This window comes from Macadamia integrifolia, chromosome 6, assembly GCF_013358625.1.
Source record: "Macadamia integrifolia cultivar HAES 741 chromosome 6, SCU_Mint_v3, whole genome shotgun sequence".
NCBI classification, from domain to species: Eukaryota; Viridiplantae; Streptophyta; class Magnoliopsida; order Proteales; family Proteaceae; genus Macadamia; species Macadamia integrifolia.
In genome coordinates, this window is record NC_056562.1 from 10,460,162 (window position 1) to 10,480,166 (window position 20,005).

General features: G+C 40.1%; 1 protein-coding gene across 5 annotated transcripts in view; it reads right to left on the reverse strand.

Moving 5' to 3' along the window:
- Positions 1 to 20,005, reverse strand: part of LOC122080937 (DNA-directed RNA polymerase 3, chloroplastic-like) — a 54,855-nt gene that overhangs the window by 24,910 nt on the left and 9,940 nt on the right. For 3 of the 5 annotated variants that reach the window (XM_042647835.1, XM_042647834.1, XM_042647833.1), the window contains exons 9-13: positions 6,979 to 7,395; positions 4,252 to 4,302; positions 1,593 to 1,663; positions 1,061 to 1,145; positions 783 to 935 (exon numbers count right to left, since the gene is read on the reverse strand). In XM_042647835.1, the coding sequence (XP_042503769.1) occupies positions 783 to 935; positions 1,061 to 1,145; positions 1,593 to 1,663; positions 4,252 to 4,302; positions 6,979 to 7,395 (777 nt within the window). Of the gene's footprint in view, positions 1 to 778; positions 936 to 1,060; positions 1,146 to 1,592; positions 1,664 to 4,251; positions 4,303 to 6,978; positions 7,396 to 20,005 lie in introns of all 5 variants that reach the window. The other 2 variants (XR_006140961.1, XM_042647836.1) reach the window with 2 other exon arrangements.

Below are 20,005 nucleotides of genomic sequence, written 5' to 3' on the forward strand. Positions count from 1 at the left end.
CATTGAACATGGCCATCTCCACAAACGGCTTTCTCAGAGCTTATCGTGAGACCTTATTGCTGTGTTAAATGTCTATAATTTTTTTCTAGCTCTCACAACCCTGTTTATTCTATTTTTCCCAAATTCTCCTTTTCTAGATTTACCAAAGAAGTTCAGATGTGTCTTTCCAAGTGGGAGATCGCTATAAATGTGTACATTTTTAGACTACCTCAAACAAATTAGAAACAATTTTCATCTCTTGTATCCCCAATATGCCAACAAAAACTAAGGCTGTGCTTGGAAGACAATCTCGGAATAGATTCTGGGTCTAGAATGGATTCTGAAACCCATTCTTCTCTATGTTCCCACTTCAGAAGCACGATAGACCCAGAATATATTCCAAGGCACACCAAACACAACATAAATGCACCAGCAGGAGTCATATGGACAGGATGTTCCGAAAGGACAAGAGGAAGACTGAAAATGACCACGGTTGAAGTGGTGCAGTGAAAACTTATGGGTTAACAGAAGATATGGTCTTAGATAGAGCAGAATAGAGAACTCATGAGGAATTGTGGCCAACCCCAAATAATTGGCATGAGGCTTCCTGAGTTGTGTCAAACTGCTTTACAAGATACGTTAAAAGGGTGTACCCAGTGCATGAGGATCCTGCCACTGAGGGGCTGCAGAGGTCTCAATATTTGATATGTTAACATATCAAATAATAAATAAAACAAGATGCTGATATGTTTCCAACGTTGGTCAATAACTTAATCCTTGATTTTAGATTGCAGGTTACCTACTTTAGCAGCATAGCAAGATGCACTGAACAGCAGTCTATCATCAGCAATATGGCCCTTCTCCTGCAGCCTTTTCTTAATCTGCTCGCGTGCTCCAATATAAGTAACACCATATACGGATGTCATCACCGTTTGTTTCACCAATTTCCGATCCACCTGAAAGCTAACAAACACTGAAACCATCAGTTAAATTCTGAAAGCAGTTATGTCATGCATTCTCCCATTAACTTTCTCATTTCAGAATGAAGCACTGAAATTCAACACTGCGGAAGAAAACTGACCTGATCAATCAAGACCTTGGCTAATAAAGCAGTTCGGTTATTTGCAGGGTCTTTCTGAGAGTCCATTTTCATAATGTTAAAAACCCTTCAGATTGAACAACAGACTACCTTCAGGGGATTTCTTCATACAATGGGATATACGAGAAGAATAAATCATTTTATCAAAGAAAAATGTATAACATCAGCAGACTTGTTTTCTTCTTTGGACGAGGGAAGATCATTGCTTACCAAGGTAGCATATAGCTAAAAGTCTATTCTATTAGTAGGGAGGTTGATAACAAAACCCAAAAAAAGCACAGGCCTCACTTCAGATTGGATAACTTCACATTTCAAATTAAATCTGACAAGGAATCGCATCAGGATTGCTCTTGCGAGGAAACACAAATGGTGGGTCACTTGGAATTTCTCTTTTTTTTATTTCATGTATGATGGTGCATAGAGACAGCTATATGGTACATAACATGGTACCTCATATCATAGACAGGATATATACTTACTTCACAAAGATTCTCCGTCATGAAAATCATCTTACCTAGCAGCTATTTCTGAGTAAACATCAGCAGGCTTCTCCCGAGCAATTAAATTTACTGCAGCCGCTTCCAACTGAGATACAAACCCACCACCCACAAGAAAATATTGAAATACTACAAATAGGAATATACAAATTAAGAAGTAACTCAACAAGAAATCAAATATATATTAAAGAACAGTTACCTGGGAAAGATGGATGGTAAATAAGAATATGCAAATAATTCCATCCCTAAATAATAGCAATTAGAAAATACTAAAAGGCTTCTAACAAATGATACAGCAACGCGCCTCTTTTGGAGGGAGGGGAACTGATACTGATGCAGTTGCTTGGTTCCCTAGGGTTAATTACGGGTTGCTTTTGTAATTTCGTCATAGGATAGAGCTGGTGTTTGAATCAAATTTGTTTCCAGTTTCAAGATACGATTAGGAATCCTTTTCTCTTTATATACTTGCATGTAACCAACAACTATACAGGTTGAATATTGAATGAAAATTTGAAGGAGTTTACCTCAAGGTTGTGGGTATGCGCAACGTTGTTCTTTCTTTGCTCTTTTCTCTATCTTTCCCTGGTTTGACCTAGAGCCCCTCAGGTGCAATTTTCTTTCTTGAAACTCTTCCTTTTCCTAATCTATTTCTGCTTCCATTCTTCCTTTTCTTTCTCCTCTGTTTTGCTGCTATTCAGTCACCCTAGCTAATCTAGGATCTGCACTAATGGTACCACAGCCTCTCTAATTTGGCTTCATTTCCTTTCTCCTAAGCCCTTTCTTCTTCAGACTTAGGGGTTAATATCACTACCCTACGGCGATCTAACACCCCAGATCTCAACCCCCAAATCTGCTCCTATCATAAGATTGAAGCCAAGAGTTACCATTGGTTCCAAATCTTATGCCAGGTTTGATTTGAAAGTTAATTATCTTCCTTTTACCCGCTGTTTTAGGCAACCACTAGTTGCACTCAAGAGGGGTTCAGGTTGGGAACTAAACCCCAGAAATTCAGGTCAATTGGGTGGTGCAGATGAAGGAGGTTTTTCGATCCCTCCAGCCACTGGTAAATTACAAAACCAGTGTTTGCATGGCATGGTTGAAGAAGAGGGTCTCCTTCAAATTAATATTCTAACCCTATTTCTGTAATTGGTAATTACACTAAAGCCACTCATTTTCAAAATATTCTTTCAAGCTTTCCTATCCCTAGTCTTATTTGAATTCCAGAAAAGGCCTCTCCCTTTGATTTAATTATCACTGAGTCCTTTATTCTGTTACTTTTATTGTTACTGTTGCTTGCTAAGAGGAAATTCTGAACTTCCATTTATTTATGATATTGCCACTCAACCATTACTTGCAACGATCCCAAAACAGGGTTTTGTGACCCGAGTTTGCATTCATTAGTTGCAGAGCCAAAATTCTTGCAATATTCTAACCATGATAGGACCCTCTTACATCACCAACCCCAAGCTCGACAAGCTGTACAAGGGATTACGGGAACAAACTCACAAGATCTTCACTGAGATTCTTGCCTTCGTGAGGAGATTTGATAGGCAAGATGATGTAGGGTGGTCTTTCCCCATCCCACAATTGGGAACTCTACAGATTATTACAGATATGGCTCCAAGACAGCAACCAAGCCAGTTATTCCCCACGATATCACATGACGGTTTTCAGATAAGAGATCATCAACGTCGAGGTTCCAGAGTTTGACGGTGAGAAGGGGCCCAAGGGATTTTCTCAACTACTTAACTTCCGTTGAGAGAATTTTCACCTGCAAGTCCTTTCTAAATAACAAGAAATGCAATCTTATCCTCACCAAAGTCGTTGTGTATGCATGTTTGTTGTATTGGGATGATGTGTTATGGTACTTATTAGGCGACTTAAACCAGTCACAAATTGGAAAAGCAGATATTGAACAAGAAATTTGATCTTCCTTAACTACGAAAAGGTGCTCTCTTCTACAAGATGGTCAAATTTCATCAAGGCAGTAAGGATGTGGCCACCTACGCTATGGAGTGTCACAAGTTGTCTTCTAGATGCAGGCTTCAGGAGAGTGATCAACAATGGCTATTAAGGTATATAGGGGGCTGAATACAAATATCTAGTTAGATCTTGCAAACAGGAATTTCAGGTTAATTGGGGTTCAGACAAAGGAGTTCTTTCAATCGTTACAGCAACTGTTTTATCGCAAAAAACCAGTTTTGTATTCACAAGGTTGAAGAAGAGGGTCTCCTTCGAATTAATATCCGAACCCTATTTTGTTTTCTACACTAAAGCCCCTCATTTTCAAACTACTCTTTCAAGTTATCCCTAATCATATTTGAATTCCAAAAAGGCCTCTCCCTTTAATTTAATTATCTTTGAGTCCTTTATTCGGTTACTTACCAAAAGGAGATTCTGAATTTCCATTTATTTACAGTACTGTCACTCGACCATTACTTAGATATTTATTGTTTTTGTCGGCACATAGAGATCCCAAAGCAGGGTTTTGTGACCCGGGACTGCATTAGATGCAGTCAAATGCTGAAAATGTGAATAAGCTCATCCTTATACTTTCTATCCTTAATATGCATAACAATAGATGAATACAGAAATGGAATCGCTGCCTCCAATGGTGCCAACAACAACTTAAAAAAAAAAATGACAGGAAAACAAAAGAGTGACCATTCAACTTACACTATCTCTTCCTAGAGCTGCATAGTGCTGCAAACCGTTACATGAACCATCCTATGACAGAACAAGCCAGTCAATATAACCCGGCAATCCACTCTAGCAAAGATCACATATAAGATGAAAAGTAGAAGTCTCAAATTCTAAAGGAAAAGAGCAGGGCAGCATAATGAAGAAAACACATGTGCATGAAGCATAACCCATTAGAAAAAGAATATCCAAATGCGTCATCGGGAAAAAGTTCTATGAAATGATACCTCATTAGAGACAAAATGAAACACAAAGTAAAGTTTCAGGCATCAAACGTGAAGAGACCCACAAGCACAGTTTAGAAACTGTGTAGTGGCATACACGATGAACACAAAGTGGACTCAAGAAAGCATTCAATGATCATCATGGTTAAGAAATGACCAAACTTGACTGTTAAGGCCTAAGAACCAATCCATTCTATATTTCTGGACATTCAGGGACATGTATCATACAAAACAGGAAAAAAAAAATCTAGTGATCATTTAACTGTATCGACCTTGTCTTACAATCCCCAGTAGGTCGGACTACTGTTAGTAACACTTAATAAGGTATGAAAATTTAGGTTTGTATGTAGTTCATAAAGAGAACTGTAATCCACCATATATATGCTCAAATAATTTCACTTTTGTGAATAATTTTTCATAAATAGAGCAACAGCTTTATTTGGTTGAGAGAAACAAGAGGAAGTGTACATACTCAGCAGTCTGTACAACAAGAGCTAAAAATGAAAAAGATGCAAGGTCAGCTCTACCATAGCTCTAAACCTCACACAATTTCAGCTCAAACCATGAGTAAAGAAAAGGTGAACAGCACCATAGTTCAAGATCTCAGGCTGAGATCTCTCTATTAACTCCTTTTCTTGGCTTGGTGATTCAAGAAGACAGGCGATATATCAAATGTACAATATCTCAGTCGAGATCTCGAGATCTCGGTAAATATCTCAGTCTCGACTTGACTTGACTTAAGGCCAAGTCACATGGGGTATCTACATAATTTCGACCCTCAACTTGACCCAACTCGACATCTCCCCCCTATCTCGCCCCGTTGTGAAAAAAAAGTGAGTTTTTGCCTTTTGGTGGGTTTTTTTGCCAAATCTCTCCTATATAGTGTAGATTAACAACTTCAACACTTGGAGATTGAGATCATCACTTCATCATAAACCTTCGGAGATCCTTTTCTTCTCAAGAAAAGTTTTAGGTAAAAAAACTTCTCAAAACCATTTTTTTCATATAAATATGGAAAATACTAAATAGTTGTTTGTTTTTATTGTGGAATAGCCTAGGGTGAAAGTGTCCGAAGACTGCCTACATACGGTCCAAAGTCAAAATACTATTTAGATTTGATTTAAAAAAAAAAAAAAACCGAGGTTTCCACTGTGTTTAGAAGGCCTAAAATAGGGTAAATGAGACGTTTCAGGGGCTAAAAGGCCCATATGGCCACCGAAACCTGAGGTGTGATTGACATCTTAAACCTTGAATGGCAAACCACTGTAGTAAAATCTCAATTAGCCCTTAAGTAGTTGATTGACAAGTCATTTCGCATACATACCACCTCAAATAGTAGATGGTTGAGCTGAGCTTCTCAACATCATGTCAACTGGTACCAAATCATTGACCAACTAGGTAATATTTTATAAAATGCTCTTAGTGATAGGGATAGCATTGTGATGATAGATCATCAATCTCAAGAGTGTCTTCCTACCAAATGTATGCATATTTTTTATCTCACAAGAAGCTGAACCAGACCATTGCATTGGGCAAGCTACTTGGTGACCTGAACCTGCACTGGAAAAAGTCACAGGGTTTCCAAGGTATCCTATCTACTTGGATTCCTGTATACCTTGGGACTAGAGGTTGAAGTGAGGGTCTGTTCCCAACGGCTGTCTGTTAGAGTATATGGCATGAAATAAGTAGCTGTGCTTTTGACAACCAAGAGAAGCCAGCTTACTCTGGCTGAGTAGCTTCTTCATTTTGTTTTTCCTTTTTAGGTCAATCTACACTGTTACGAGGGTTACCTTTCTTAGTTATATCATTATAATTTCTTCACTTGTCCAAAATCAAAGTAACCTCTGTTTTATTATTTATGGAAAATTGCAAATTCCTTCACTCATGCTTTCTTTACCACCACCAAACAAAAATTTACTATTTGTGCAGTCAATTATTGATTTAATTTTCATAGAAAAAACAAATTTTAGCATTATGAGAAATTGGTTAGTTTGGATTTAGGTCCATAATAGCTTTTAGGAAGTTCCAATAGAAGTTTATTTACATTAGATGATTAAAGAGAGGTCGGATTTAGAGGTTCTGACTTTTTTAACTAGAATTTTGAGAAGGAACCTCATTTAATCAATAGTTGAACTAGTGATCTACCAAAGAACCAAAGCTACAGTGAAGTAGGTGTTTTTTCTTGACTTATAAGAGACATTATGGGAAAGTTTGAATCTTCTGTGTCCCTATCACTGTAAGGATAAGGGACAAAAAATGTTACAATAAGTACCAAAACTAGTTTACAAGGGAATAATGAAACTTCCCCCCCCCCCCCCAAAAAAAAAAGAAAACACACACACAGACACAAGGAAGAATGAAAGCCTCCTTCGAATGACTTTCCCTATAATAGGCCCTTTTTTTTCTTTTTCTTTTCTTTTTTTCTGGGGGGGCGGGGGGGGAGTGGAGGGGATCCTACTATCTTTGATGAATCACTTACTTGGTGAATAGGCAGGTGGGAGATGACAGTATGTGGTGACCAGGTTTTCAAGGCCTCTGACAAATTAATACAGGCAGCTAAGCACTGGAAAGGGTCTTCAGCATTTAGCCACCAGCGATTCCCACCAACAGGTTCCTCTGCCGAATCAAAGATATCATCCAAATGATTCTCCACAAACGTTACACGTCCATCACAAGAAAGCTTTTCAACGCCACCACCATACAGATTTCCCAGATGTATCTTAAGCCAGTGCAACCCAGATTTCCCCAGTGGCCGTCCTTCTGCAAACTCAAGAACTCCACGACAGAGATCAGAACTCAGATGATTCAAATGTGAATGCATGGGATACGCACGACCTCGAAAGTCTAGATTATGAGGATAATAAAAGCCATCTTCGTCTTTCATTTTCCGGGCCACCTGTTTCAAGATGAACCTTTTCAGAAATATTGATGGTAGAAAAGAAAAAACAAAAACAATATGGTAAACCACACCACTTCAACACTAAATTGGAATCTGCGAAAGGAAACTCCTGGTTTGTTAGAGTTAAGGGTACTTTAGGGACTCGTTTATTGAAATGTTGTCTTATATTGAAATTTTCCATTTTACCTCCCTAGGAGGTGTATGTAATTCTTCTATTATATTTTGTAATCCAACAAAGGTGGGAAGAGCTCCTTATTTCTCTCCTCTTTCTCTCATCTTCTCCTCTCTTCCTCTCGTCTCTCCCCTTATTTCCTCTTTTCTCTTACCTTGATCCTTGCTCATTTCAACTTGGTATCAAAGCTTTGGAGGTTTGAGAGTCGACCAGCAGTTCTCCCTGGTTCTTTGTCTCTCTCTTGGAACCCTAGAAGAGTAAGGGGATCCAATAGAAACAATACCATGCAGCCCTAATGGAGTTCCATCATTGACTAGAAGACTCATTTGGAAGAGGTTGCTGGCTGTGAACATGGATTAATGCCAAAAAAAGAACAGAGCAGGTACTGCCAGCAGTACCTTGCTCCCCTCTTTTTTCTCTCATCTGGCCTTGGTTACAAGTGAGGCCAGGCTTGTTGGAGCCACCTAGGGGGTTCCTCTCCTTCCCCTCATAGCCTCATTTTCTGAAAGATCAAGTTGTTGGTGCACAACTTACTCTTCCGCAGCGTACCAAGTACCACCAGATTGCTTTTTTTCATTTTTTGGTGAATAAAAAATTCATTACCAAGAGAAAGAACATTCAACCCCATGAAAAGAAAGGGGGGGGGGGGAGACGAGAATACAAAGCTCAGAGATGAGGGGCATTCCTGATGATGGAGCTAGGTAGCTCCCAGGAGTTTACAACATGACAATTCCTAGGGGTGGGGTTACATAAAGTAGAGATCATTGAGATTTTTCCCTTGACACCAAAGGAGATGGAACTCCAAATCTTATCTAAAGAGCGAGGATTGGACATTTCCTATGGTTTCTCTCCATCAAAATCCGATTGATGGCTGTGCAGAAGGCGAGTTTTCCCACAAGGTCACAGATTTTTTTTCCCTGGAAAGTCATATCCATCCAAATTCATTCCCTATGGAGAGGAAGGATTCTTCTGTTTGTTGGCCAGCAATTGGAGAGGACACCTTTCCATATGGAGTTGGAGACAGGGCAGGCGAAGAAAAGGTGCTCAATATCTTCCGACTCATTACCACAAAGGATACACATAGGGTCTGTCGGGATGCCTCTATGGATGAGCATAGATTTCGTAGGCAGAGAGCCGGTGAAGGCTCTCCAAACCATGAAGCCCTAACGGGGGATGTGGTCTCGGAACCATATGAGTCTATGCCAAGGAGAGGCTGGTCTATGCATCCTGACAAAATCCAAAGCAGCCTTGGAAGAGAAGAGCTTAGAAGCAGCCGGCAACCAAAGAATAGTATCTTGCCTTTGCCTTTAAGATGTCTGGATTGGAGGCAAGGAGTTCCAAATATCATCAAGCTGGGGCATGGATTGACTCGGGGGGAGGGGGGGAACAGCTGCCCGAAGAGATGATATCTGACACTAGAGCGAACTTGGATAAACCCAAGTTATATATACTGCTGGCACTAATAGTGTGATAGAGAATGCCTTTGGGGTGCCAAGGGTCAAGCCAAAGAAGAGTGCTGGTTCCATCTCTAATTTGGGAAGAGATGGCTGAAGAGACAGAGTGTCGAGTATCCATGATCTTTCTCCAAACACAAGAAGCATCAACAAGAATTTTGGCTGTCCAAAAGGAGTCTGACTCAAGAAGGCTCGAATATACCCAATCGACCCATATACTCTGCTTTTTAGAAACAATTTTCTAAGCCAGCTTGATAATATCTGCAAGATTGACATCCTTGATCCTTCTCAACCCTAAGCCTCCTTCAAATTTGGGGAGACAAATAGCAACCCAACTGATGGGACAGAGAAATCTAGAGCACTTACTTCCTTTCCATAGGAAGGCTGTAAAAATGGATTCAAGCTTGGAGATGATAGATTCCGGGAGGCCATATATACCAGACTAGGAAGCTCGCAACACAGATCTGATGACCTCAAGCCGGCCAGCAAAGGACAGTAGCTTCCATTTCTAGAGTTGAAGCTGCTTCCTGATGAGGTCAAGCATAAGAGAACATTGATGAGCGGTGAGCCTAGCCGAAATAAGAGGGAGACCAAGATACTTCACCGGAAGTTGCCCCAAGGTAAAACCAGTTTGAAGAAGCAGAGATGCTTTGTCCAAGTCAGAAATCCCAGCTAAGAATAAGAGGGACTTAGCCTGATTGATATGAAGACCAGACAAGGCTGCAAACCGGTTTAAGCAAATCATGATGCTCTGAAGAGAGGAAGGATCCACTTTAGAGAATATCATCAAGTCATCAGCAAAAGCGAGGTGGGTAGGCTTCATAGCTTTACACTTAGGGATGGCGGAAATGAGGTTCTGATCCGTGGCCACTTGTAGACTTCTGGAGAGAACATCCATAGCTAAGCATAAGATGTCAGGAGAGAGGGGGCATCCCTGTTGATTCCCATTGAAAAGGAGAAATATCCCGTTAGGCTACTATTCACCAGCACAGAGAACTGAGGGTAGGCTATGCAGAAATATCCCACTAGATTGCTCTTGTTCCATCTTTTTCTTACCCAAAGTGTTTGTGTGATGTTGTTTGGCTGATGGATGTTGGTAAGATATCTCAGGGATGATGTTTTACCTAAAAATGAGTACGTGATTTCGGTAGAGAGTACTCCCCATTTGGTTTGGATATCCAACATTTTCTTAAGTGTTTTCATACATCATGTCAGAGGTTAGTAGATCTATGGAAGCTTTGGCTAATGGTTCAAGTGGTGCCACTCCCACTCAGGTTACATTTCAAAATCCCAATACTTAGATATCCATTGTGAAGTTGGACAACACCAACTACTTGGATTGGTCACATTTTGTGGAGCTATCCTTGCGAAGTCGGAGGAAGTTAGGATCCACTACTAGTACCATCAAGGCTCCTCTTATCAGTGATCCCACATTAGAAATGGGATACTGAAAACTCAACCGCGATGGCTTGGTTGATTTTTTTGATGAAGTCTGAGATCTGCAAAAGGTTTATAAGAAAGGAGACAACCAAGTATATTTTGGACAATGTTTCTAAGACCTTTGACCGAGTAGGTGACACGGCTAACGTGTATCAGCTTCTCCAAAAAGTCATTAGTATAAAACAGGTAGATTGGACCATTTCTGAGTATTATGATACTGTCATTGGCCTTTGGGAAGAATATGATCAATATAGGGACCTGTAGCTATCCAACCCAGAAGATGAAGCTAAGGTTTACCAAACTCTTGAAAAGGAACATGTTCTTATTCTACTTAGTTGTTTGAATCCAGAGTATGAACCAATCCGGATACAAATCTTGGACCGGTCCCCTCTTCCATCCATAGATGAGGTGTGTAGCTACTTGCAAAGACTCGAAGACTAGCCATGGAACATGTATCCTCCTTTAAGCAGTCTGCTCTTTCTTCTAGCACCCAGAGAGATTGGAGTGGTGGTGGCAGAGGCCAAGGGCCACCTCATAGAGATGACAGAGATAGGTTCAAATGTGATCACTGTGGGAAACCTAGGCACACTAAAGAAAGGTGATGGGTACTTTCATGGCCGCCCTCCTAGTACACGTGATTGTTCTACTGGTATGCGTGGTCGCCACGGAGGGGGACCTAGAGCGCACTCTATGCAGACAAAGACTGATACTATGGGGTACCCACCTAGCATCCAAATAGAGGAAACCTCCCTTACAAGGGAGGATATTGCAGCATTTCACAGAGTCATGCCATAGCTCGGTAGTTCATCTTCTTCTCCCACAGTGTCAGAATCCTCAACTTCAGCTTTGCAAGCCTCCGCATGTGCCTCTTCTACATCTCCATATGGGGTTATTGATTCTAGTGCCACTAACCACATGATTGGTACGTCTCACTATTATGGTTCCTACTCCATTTGTTCGGGTAGGGATAAGGTCAGGTGGCTGGTGGCTCCCTTTCCTCCGTTTCTAGTAAGGGTCGTATTCCTGTTACTTCCATTTCCTTAGACTCTGTTCTTAATGTCCCTAATTTTTCATTAATTTTTAATCTGTCAATCACTTAATTAAATCTTTAAATTTTCCCTTCTCATTGTCTCTTTCAAGATTTGGTGATGAAAAAGATTATTGGTTCTGGTCGTGAGGAGAAAGGGCTCTATCTACTGATGTTTGGGGACCCTCTCCTACATCTTTGGCTATCTCTACTTAGTTTGATTTGTTGTTGATTTTTCTCGTAGCACTTGGACTGTTTTAAATAAGCATAAGAGTAATGTTATAATGCCTTCAAAAAATTTTATCAGATGATCCATACTCAGTTTGACACCAAAATTAAAATTGTTTGTTCTGATAGAGGGGGAAGTACATGTATGGTGGCCTTCAAGACATTTTTTACTGACAATGGCACTATCCATCAGCTAATTTGAGTTGACACAACCCAATAGAATGGGGAAGCTACGAGGAAAAATCACCACTTATTGGAAGTCAATAGGAGTCTTCTATTTGGCATGCATGTTCCTAAAACTTTTTTGTTTGATGCTCTTCTTACTGCTGCCTTTTTAATCAAGTGCAAACCTACATAACTTCTTGGCTCCAAAACTCCTTTGGAAACCTTGTCTCCTCAAGTTTCACCTTTCTCTCTTACCCCCAAGGTCTTTGGGTATGTTTGTTATGTTCATATTAATAAATCTTCTCAGACTAAACTTGACCCCAAGGCTCTCAAATGCCTTTTTCTTGGGTACCCTTCCCCTGCCAAAGGTTACAAGCGCTACCATCCTTCTTCCTAGAGGTGGCTTCTCTCCAAAGATATCATCTTCCTTGAGTCTGTGCCTTTCTTTGTTTCTCATTAGCATCCTGTTCAGGGGGAGACTAATGGGAGTGAAAAGTTGCTAATGTCATTCCATTTCTTTCACCCTTGCCTATTCCTCCTTTTATACTTGACATTGGGAAACACAAAGAGGTGGATATTGTTGATTTTGGTTATCATTCAAGTGGTGGTTCAGGTAATGAGAAGGAGTTACTTATGTACAAAAGGAAGGGAAAGAAGAATTTCCAAGAGACCTATTTGGATCCACCTCCTGAGATCCACCTTCCACAGTCAGGTAACATCCCTTATCCTTCATCTAAATTAGACCTTTCTATTGCTATTAAAAAGGGAAAGAGAGCTGCACTAATCCTATAACCCAATTTGTTTCCTATGATGCACTTTCTTTTTTTTTTCATTTTCTATTTTTTTTTTCTAAGGCCTTCGGCCAAACTAGTCCCAGCAGCCCATACTGACCTCACAACTGCATATTTCCTACTGATTGATCTTCCTAGAGGGAGAGTTCCAATTGGATGCAGGTGGGTCTACACGATCAGGTACTGATAAGATGGTGTTATTGGGAGGTACAAGGAAAGGTTGACGGCCAAAGGGTACAGTCAGGCATATGGGATAGACTATCAGGAGACATTTTGATGTAGCAACGCTTCAATGGATTGACCTAAACCCACTCCAAAGCCCGGACCAAGAACCAGATCCAATTTGGGATCAAGTTACTGATTTGGGTTCAAGGCTATTAGAATCTTTTAGAATTTTATTTTATTTAGGTAAATTTGTAATCTTTTATTTTTGCGCAGTTTCCAGATAGGTAAGAAGTTCCAAATTTGAGTCCTGCTTTGTTTCTAATTCTACTAGTCTAGGTTTTAGGAGATTTTATTTTTATTTTAGTCTTAGACTTTAATTAGGAAGCTTTAATTTTAGTTTAGTATAAATTAAGCATGTAACCCAAGTTATGGGGATATTGAATGAGTAATGAACTGAATGACTTGTGGCCAAAGCCTGCGTGGCTGTCCGATCTCCCCCCCTCTCTCTTATTCACTTCCCCTCTCCCTCTTTCTTCTCTGCGAGAGTTCCCACCCCCCCCCTTCTTCTAGCCGCCACTCTCTTTCTTCTACTTTCCTGGTTCTCTTCCAATCTCGGTTCTGGACAGCATTGCAGCCTCTCTCCTCTCGCCTTAGTAATCTGTTATCTTTTCTTTCCAAGGTTTCCGGTGGCTGTTTCTGACCAAAGGGCTACTGAAACCCAAGAGCCTTGGAACCTATTGTCGATCTTACCACAAGAATGGAAGATTAAATCCCTGCTAGGTCTGCAACTACCTCTGGTTCACTACCAGAACCCTGTAACTCAACCTGTCCTTAATTCTTGAGCTACTGTTACCTGTACTCTGTTTCTGGGCGACAGCTGCTGCCCTAATCAGGTGGGTTGACCTGCCTCTCCCTCGATCTGTTTGGGCTGAGATTTTGAGTGAAGGAAGTCCTCTCCTAGGCAACCAGAACCCTTTCATGTTTTTCATACTGCACCAAACATGGAAAACATTGACCTGCAACTAAGATGTTCTAAGACTTTCGTAAGGTCTTGTTTCAGGGGTCTTACTCACTTTTCTTGATTGCTACTACCAGTGATCCTTGTGTGGATTTCAGAGTACAAAGGGTTGGGAGTTCAAATCTGAAAATCTTGAGAAGTTGGGCTAATGGGTTCATCTGCTGGATCGAATTGAGCAGATCTGGTTTTCCACCACTATTCAGTCTCAAGGAAGAAGAAGAAGACCTCAAGTCTCTTTTCCTCTATTAGTCATTGCCCTATCTTTATATCTTTTGTCCTTTTGTGTTGAAGTCATATTAGTGTTTTCCAAGGCTACCTTTCCCTTCTCCTTATATTCTCTTCTATCCTTTACTTTAAGTCCCATTCCCATATTACCCTCTCACCATACGATCCCATCTTTCTTTCATTCTTATAGTTTCCCATATTAATGACCCTCTTTATCCTCTTTATTACAGCCTGCCTTTGAGTCTCGCCCCTTCCTAGTTTACCCCTAGCAAATAAATCAAAACCCCTTTAAACTTCTTTGTCCTTTAATTACCTTTATTTTCAATTCTTACCCTGAATAATAAATGAAATTCCCACATGTGCCCACACTTCTCAACCGACCCATTTAAACATTAAGAATTTCTAGTTATTTACAAAAGTGCCATTCCACCCTTATAAACTTCAATCTAATTACTGGGCTGCCACTCAGCTGCAAACATCAATCAATTTACTGTTTTACCACTTAATCTTAGGCTTGAGTTGCTTAAATTCCCAAGTGGGCCCACAGCCATCCGAGTTTGGTCATCAGGACCCACCGGCCCCGCATTACATTTGGTCTTGTGGCTAAGCACAATTCTATAAGGGTCCTCTTATCATTGGCAACTAATAGTGATTGGCCCTCATATCAGTTGGATGTGAAGAATTCTTTCCTCCATCGCGACCTAGAGGAAATGTACATGCAACCTCCACCTAGCTTCAATTTTCATTCAGCCAAAGGGAAGGTGTGTCTCCTCAAGAAGGCACTATATGGTTTTAAACAATCGCAAAAGGCTTGGTTCAAGAGGTTTAGGCAAGCTATCCTGAAGATTGGGTATTCCCAAAGTCAAGCTGACCACATTTTATTTACCTGACAAAGTAATGGTACTATTAAAATTCTAATCGTCTATGTTGATGATATTTGGTGATTGGAGATGAAGAGGCAGAGATAGCTATGCTGAAGAACTACTTGGGCAAACAGTTCGAAATCAAAGATCTTGGTTACTTTAAGTATTTCTTGGGAATTGAAGTGTCAATGTCTAAGAAGGGAATAAACATATGCGAAAGAAATTTTCTGTTAGATCTATTAAAAGAAATAAGGATGTTGGGTTGCAAACCTACAAATTCGCCTATTGAGCAGAATCACAAGCCAGGAGAAGATTATGGTCCTTCCCTTGTTGATGCAGGGAAATACCAGAGACTAGTGGGGAAGCTTATTTATCTATCATTGACTCGCCCAAACATCACTTATGCAGTGGGAGTGGTTAGTCAGTCAATGCATGACCAAAGTGTGAGCACTTGGATTTTGTATACCTCAAATACCTGAATTCCACCCCAAGGAAAGGACTATTGTATGCTAGGCATGACCACAGAATAATAGAAGGCTGCACAGATTTTGAATGGGCCGGATCCATCTCAGACAAACGGTCTACACCGGGTTATTGCACATTTGTGGGGAGGTAATTTGGTCATATAGAGAAGTAAAAAACAATCTGTTTTGGCTAGATCAAGTGAAAAAGTAGAATTTAGGGCAATGGCTCATGAAATTTGTGAACTCCTATGGTTGAGATGGTTGGTCCAAGAGTTGGGGTTTAACGCTAAAGGATCTAAACGGCTCTAATGTGATAACAAAGCAACTATAAGCATTGCTCACAATCCGGTGCAACATAACATAATAAAGCATATTACAGTAGACCGGCACTTCATCAACGAGAAGATAGACTCTGGCTACATTTGCACCCCTTTTGCGAAGACAAGTGATCAATTGGCAAACATCTTCACCAAAGGGCTCATGTCTCACCAGTTCAGTACCCTTTTATGCAAGCTGGGAATGCATAACATTTATTCTTCAACTTGAGGGGGAGTGTTAATATAACAAGGGTACTGTAGGGACTGGTATATTGACATGTTGCCTTATATTGTAATTTTCCTTTTTACCTTTTAGCTCCCTAGGGAGGTGTATATAATTTCTCTATTATATTTTGTAATCCAATATAGGGGGAAGAGCTCTCCCATACGATTGCACACATTCTATCTTTTCTCTCTCATCTTCTCCTGTCTTCCTCTTCTCTCTCACCTTCATCCTTACTCATTTCAACTTGATTAGGCCTATTCAGGTCATTTGATTTACCATTTTCCTACAAAAACAAGAAGCTGGGCAACTGACTAACTAAAATAAGGCCTAAATTATTGGTACAGGAGCAACCAAACCTGGCGGTGGGTAGTAAACAGCTAGGTTTAGTATAGTTCTTCTTCTTTATTTAGGTTATCTTGTCATGGGCCTCCTAGATGACTAGATGGGCTATATTTAAGTTTGGCCTTTTATTTTATCTTATTTTACTTTTAGAGGAAATATCACTCTGCTCACCTGTACTTTGCCGTAATAGCACTTCCCCCCAGGTATTTTGAAAATAGCACTCCCCTCCCAAATTTGTCCCGAAGGCGAGCTTGCGGAGATAATCGAGATAGAAGATTCATGGAACCATGTCTTCCTGGAGAAGGTGCACTAGAGAGCAAGAAGATAGAAGCATCGGTCGGTGTGAAGAGCATTAAAGGACCATTCTAGATCGAAAATGCAGAGTCTAAAAGGGATGGAGCTGCCATAGCGAGTTGAAGGACCACTCCATAATATCCGAACCAAACGAAGAAGATGAAATGTGAACTCAAGTCCATTAGTACTCTTAGGAGGTCAAACTTGGTATTCCACATCATATAAGGGTAATTTGGGTATTATTGATTGAAACTAAGGATGACATCATCACTTAACAGCTCTTTCTCACAGACTGGGACGAGTGATAGAATCTTTCAGACTTTGGGGAGGGGGAGTGATATTTTTCAAAATACCTAGGGGAAGTGCTATTACGGCAAAGTATAGGGGAGGGGAGTGATATTTCCTGTTATTTTTATTGGAAAAGTCAGTTTTAGGGTTCATTAGTTTAGTATGTCTACTATCATGGGCTGTATGGTGGAATTAACTAGGATTTAAAAGCATAGGGTTAATTTTGTAATTAGGATAAATGCAAATCCTTCCAGCCCTAGGGATAGAAAGAAAGCTATTAGCTGTCTGATTTGATTATGACACATTAATGGAAATCAAATTCAGATAGGACGCCGACACAATCATCTTTAGTACTGGGGTCTATATTTATGGATGTAAACAAAACAGATGGAAGGGTAATTCTATACATTTAAGGCGAATGTTTGCCTTATGCTTGTGGTCGAAGAAAACCCTCGAGCTCCAAGGAAGGCAACCATCTGAGTAGCTCAGTTCTTTCTTGAACAACTTCTGCATTCTCTTCAATGAGTCCTATATTATTCTTGATCTGGTGATTCTATTACTCTGCTAAATATGCTATATAACAGTTGTTTGGGCTTTGTTTTTGTTACAGTTCTGAGTTTATTTCTCCAATTCAGTTCTTGAACAGTGGAAATCAGAGAGTATTCTTGATTATAGAATTCTGATTAAACCTTTAGGTTTTAGCTCTGATGTTCACTTGTATAATGATGCCGATCAAATCGATGGAAGATGATCTGCTGGTAGTGGGTTTCAGATATGTTAGCAATAGTGGTGCAAGAATGAATAAAAAGAAAAAGAACAATCATTGAGGGAAGAGAAAGAGAAGAGAGAAGTTCGTGGGGTGGGGAGAGGAGGGGAGGGGAGGGGAGGGGAGAGGGAGGGAGGGAGAGAATAACCTCTTTCAAATAACTAATTCAATCCATCATCAAATACATATACAACAACAAACAAAACCTTATCCCAATTTAATGGGGTCGGTACATGGGGATACCAAGCAAGGACGAGCGCAAGGATCCATGCAAAAAGATTGACGGGTTATGGCTAATCATAATAAGTGCCGGCTGTCAACCTGATGCACAACTACAAATCAGCCACAGACTTATAACGACAGACTATAATAAGGTACCGGCTGTCTACCTGACGTACCATATAGATCAGTCAAGCCAATGCGTCTTACATGCATTACGTCCACCACCAAGATAAGTCATCACCCAACCTACTTTCATAAAAAGAGGAATGAGATAACAAAATCTTGATAGCCCCGCTAAGCACGAAAGTAACAACTCAAACACATATCTCCGCATTGAAAACTATGTAATCACACACAACTCCGCATTAAAATCTAGATAAGCAACCCACAACTCGAGCCAGAGGTATCTGTGAATAGCGGTTCAATGCATCAGCATAAACCCCACCACTACAAGACGGTTCGATTAGTCTTTCACCCCTATACCCAAGTCAGACGAACGATTTGCACGTCAGTATCGCTACGGGACTCCACCAGAGTTTCCTATGGCTTCACCCCGCTCAAGCATAGTCACCCAATCAATTGAACTATAATTTGAACCACAAAAGTTCAAATATGGACCAAACCAACCAAACCAAACCAGTCGCGCATTATACGCTTACTATATTCCTTGATTTTAATCTATACATTCCTAAGTGAATAAAAAAGTAAGAATATCCTGGAGCAACCCCAAAACAGCACCAGTCAACATCTTAATCTTTATTCCTTGATTTTAATCTATACATTCCCAAGTGAATGAAAAAGTAAGGATATCTTGGAGCAACCCCAAAACAGCACCAGTCAACAACTTAATTCCATTCTTTTCTGTAGTGTTCATTCAAAATCTGAAAAACTCTACTGGCCACGGCCCTCTTTATGCCTGAAATTGATCTTCGGGCAACCTAGATTATGAAATATACCTCCATTCTGATTCATCTGTTCGTCTCGTTGGTCCTGACACATGGTTAGAATTCTAGCTCTTACAAAGTGGAATCTCACTAATGACTTGGGCCCCGTCGTATGCTCATTAGTTGCCCTGGTGTATATCCCGGAGTTCTTGTATGGCCAATCTGTCCATAGTTTTTAAGGCGTCACCTTACCAGCGCCTTAACGCTGATGCAGTCTAGAGATGGTAAGGTAGTGCTCCGCCTTATGTGAAGTGGCGCCTTATGGGTTTTTTTTTTTTTTTTTTTTTTAACACATTTTAAAATTACTTGATGAAGATTCCAAATATAGATTTTTTATTGGTAGGTGTATGGTTTTGTTGACACTTGAGATGTATGGGATCAGCTTTACTCCACCAAAAATATCAAAACAAACAAAACAAAAACACGATTCACAAACAGGGTTTGGATTTTGTCAAGGGTTTTAAGAAAAGGGCTTTGAGAAGGAATCAAAGAATAAGGAAGAACCACTAATCCAGGCGACCATTTTGCTCCAGCAACGGTGAGCTTCATTCTTCTTTGACAGGAGTAGAAATATAGTGGATGACCTTAGGGCTTAGGCACTCATTTTGGCATCATAGAGGTATGTATAATAAATACTTGTATTTTTTATGTCTTCTTTTCTTTATATTTATAATTTTGTTTCATAGTTATGTATTTATATTATATGTTAATATGATTGATGATTGATGATTGATAATTGATGAAAATGAACTTAGTTTATTCACTTTATTGATTTGTTTTCTTAATGAATATCTTACATCGGTATGAATATAAACCTTAAATATTTATTTAACATATGAGTAATAGGATCCAACTAGGATTTGAGCCAAATAGATTGTTTTTATAAAAAAATTACATAGGAACGCTTTAGTCGATAAGGCGACGCTTTATGCCCACCTTATCGCTAAGGCGACGCTTTATGCCCACCTTATCGCTAAGGCGCTCCGAAAGACCCTCAAACGCCTCCGTCGCCTTACCGCCTTAAAAACTATAGATCTGTCACCTACACATTCTGAGCTTGGCCCCGTCCCGTGTGGAGAGTGCCCCCTTATGGCACAACTTAGTTATTTTCACAGTTCAGAGAAGATTCAGACCTCCTAATACACTCCCTAGTTGGAACTCCACGTTTTTTTTTCCTGTTTTAAGGTTTCCAATCA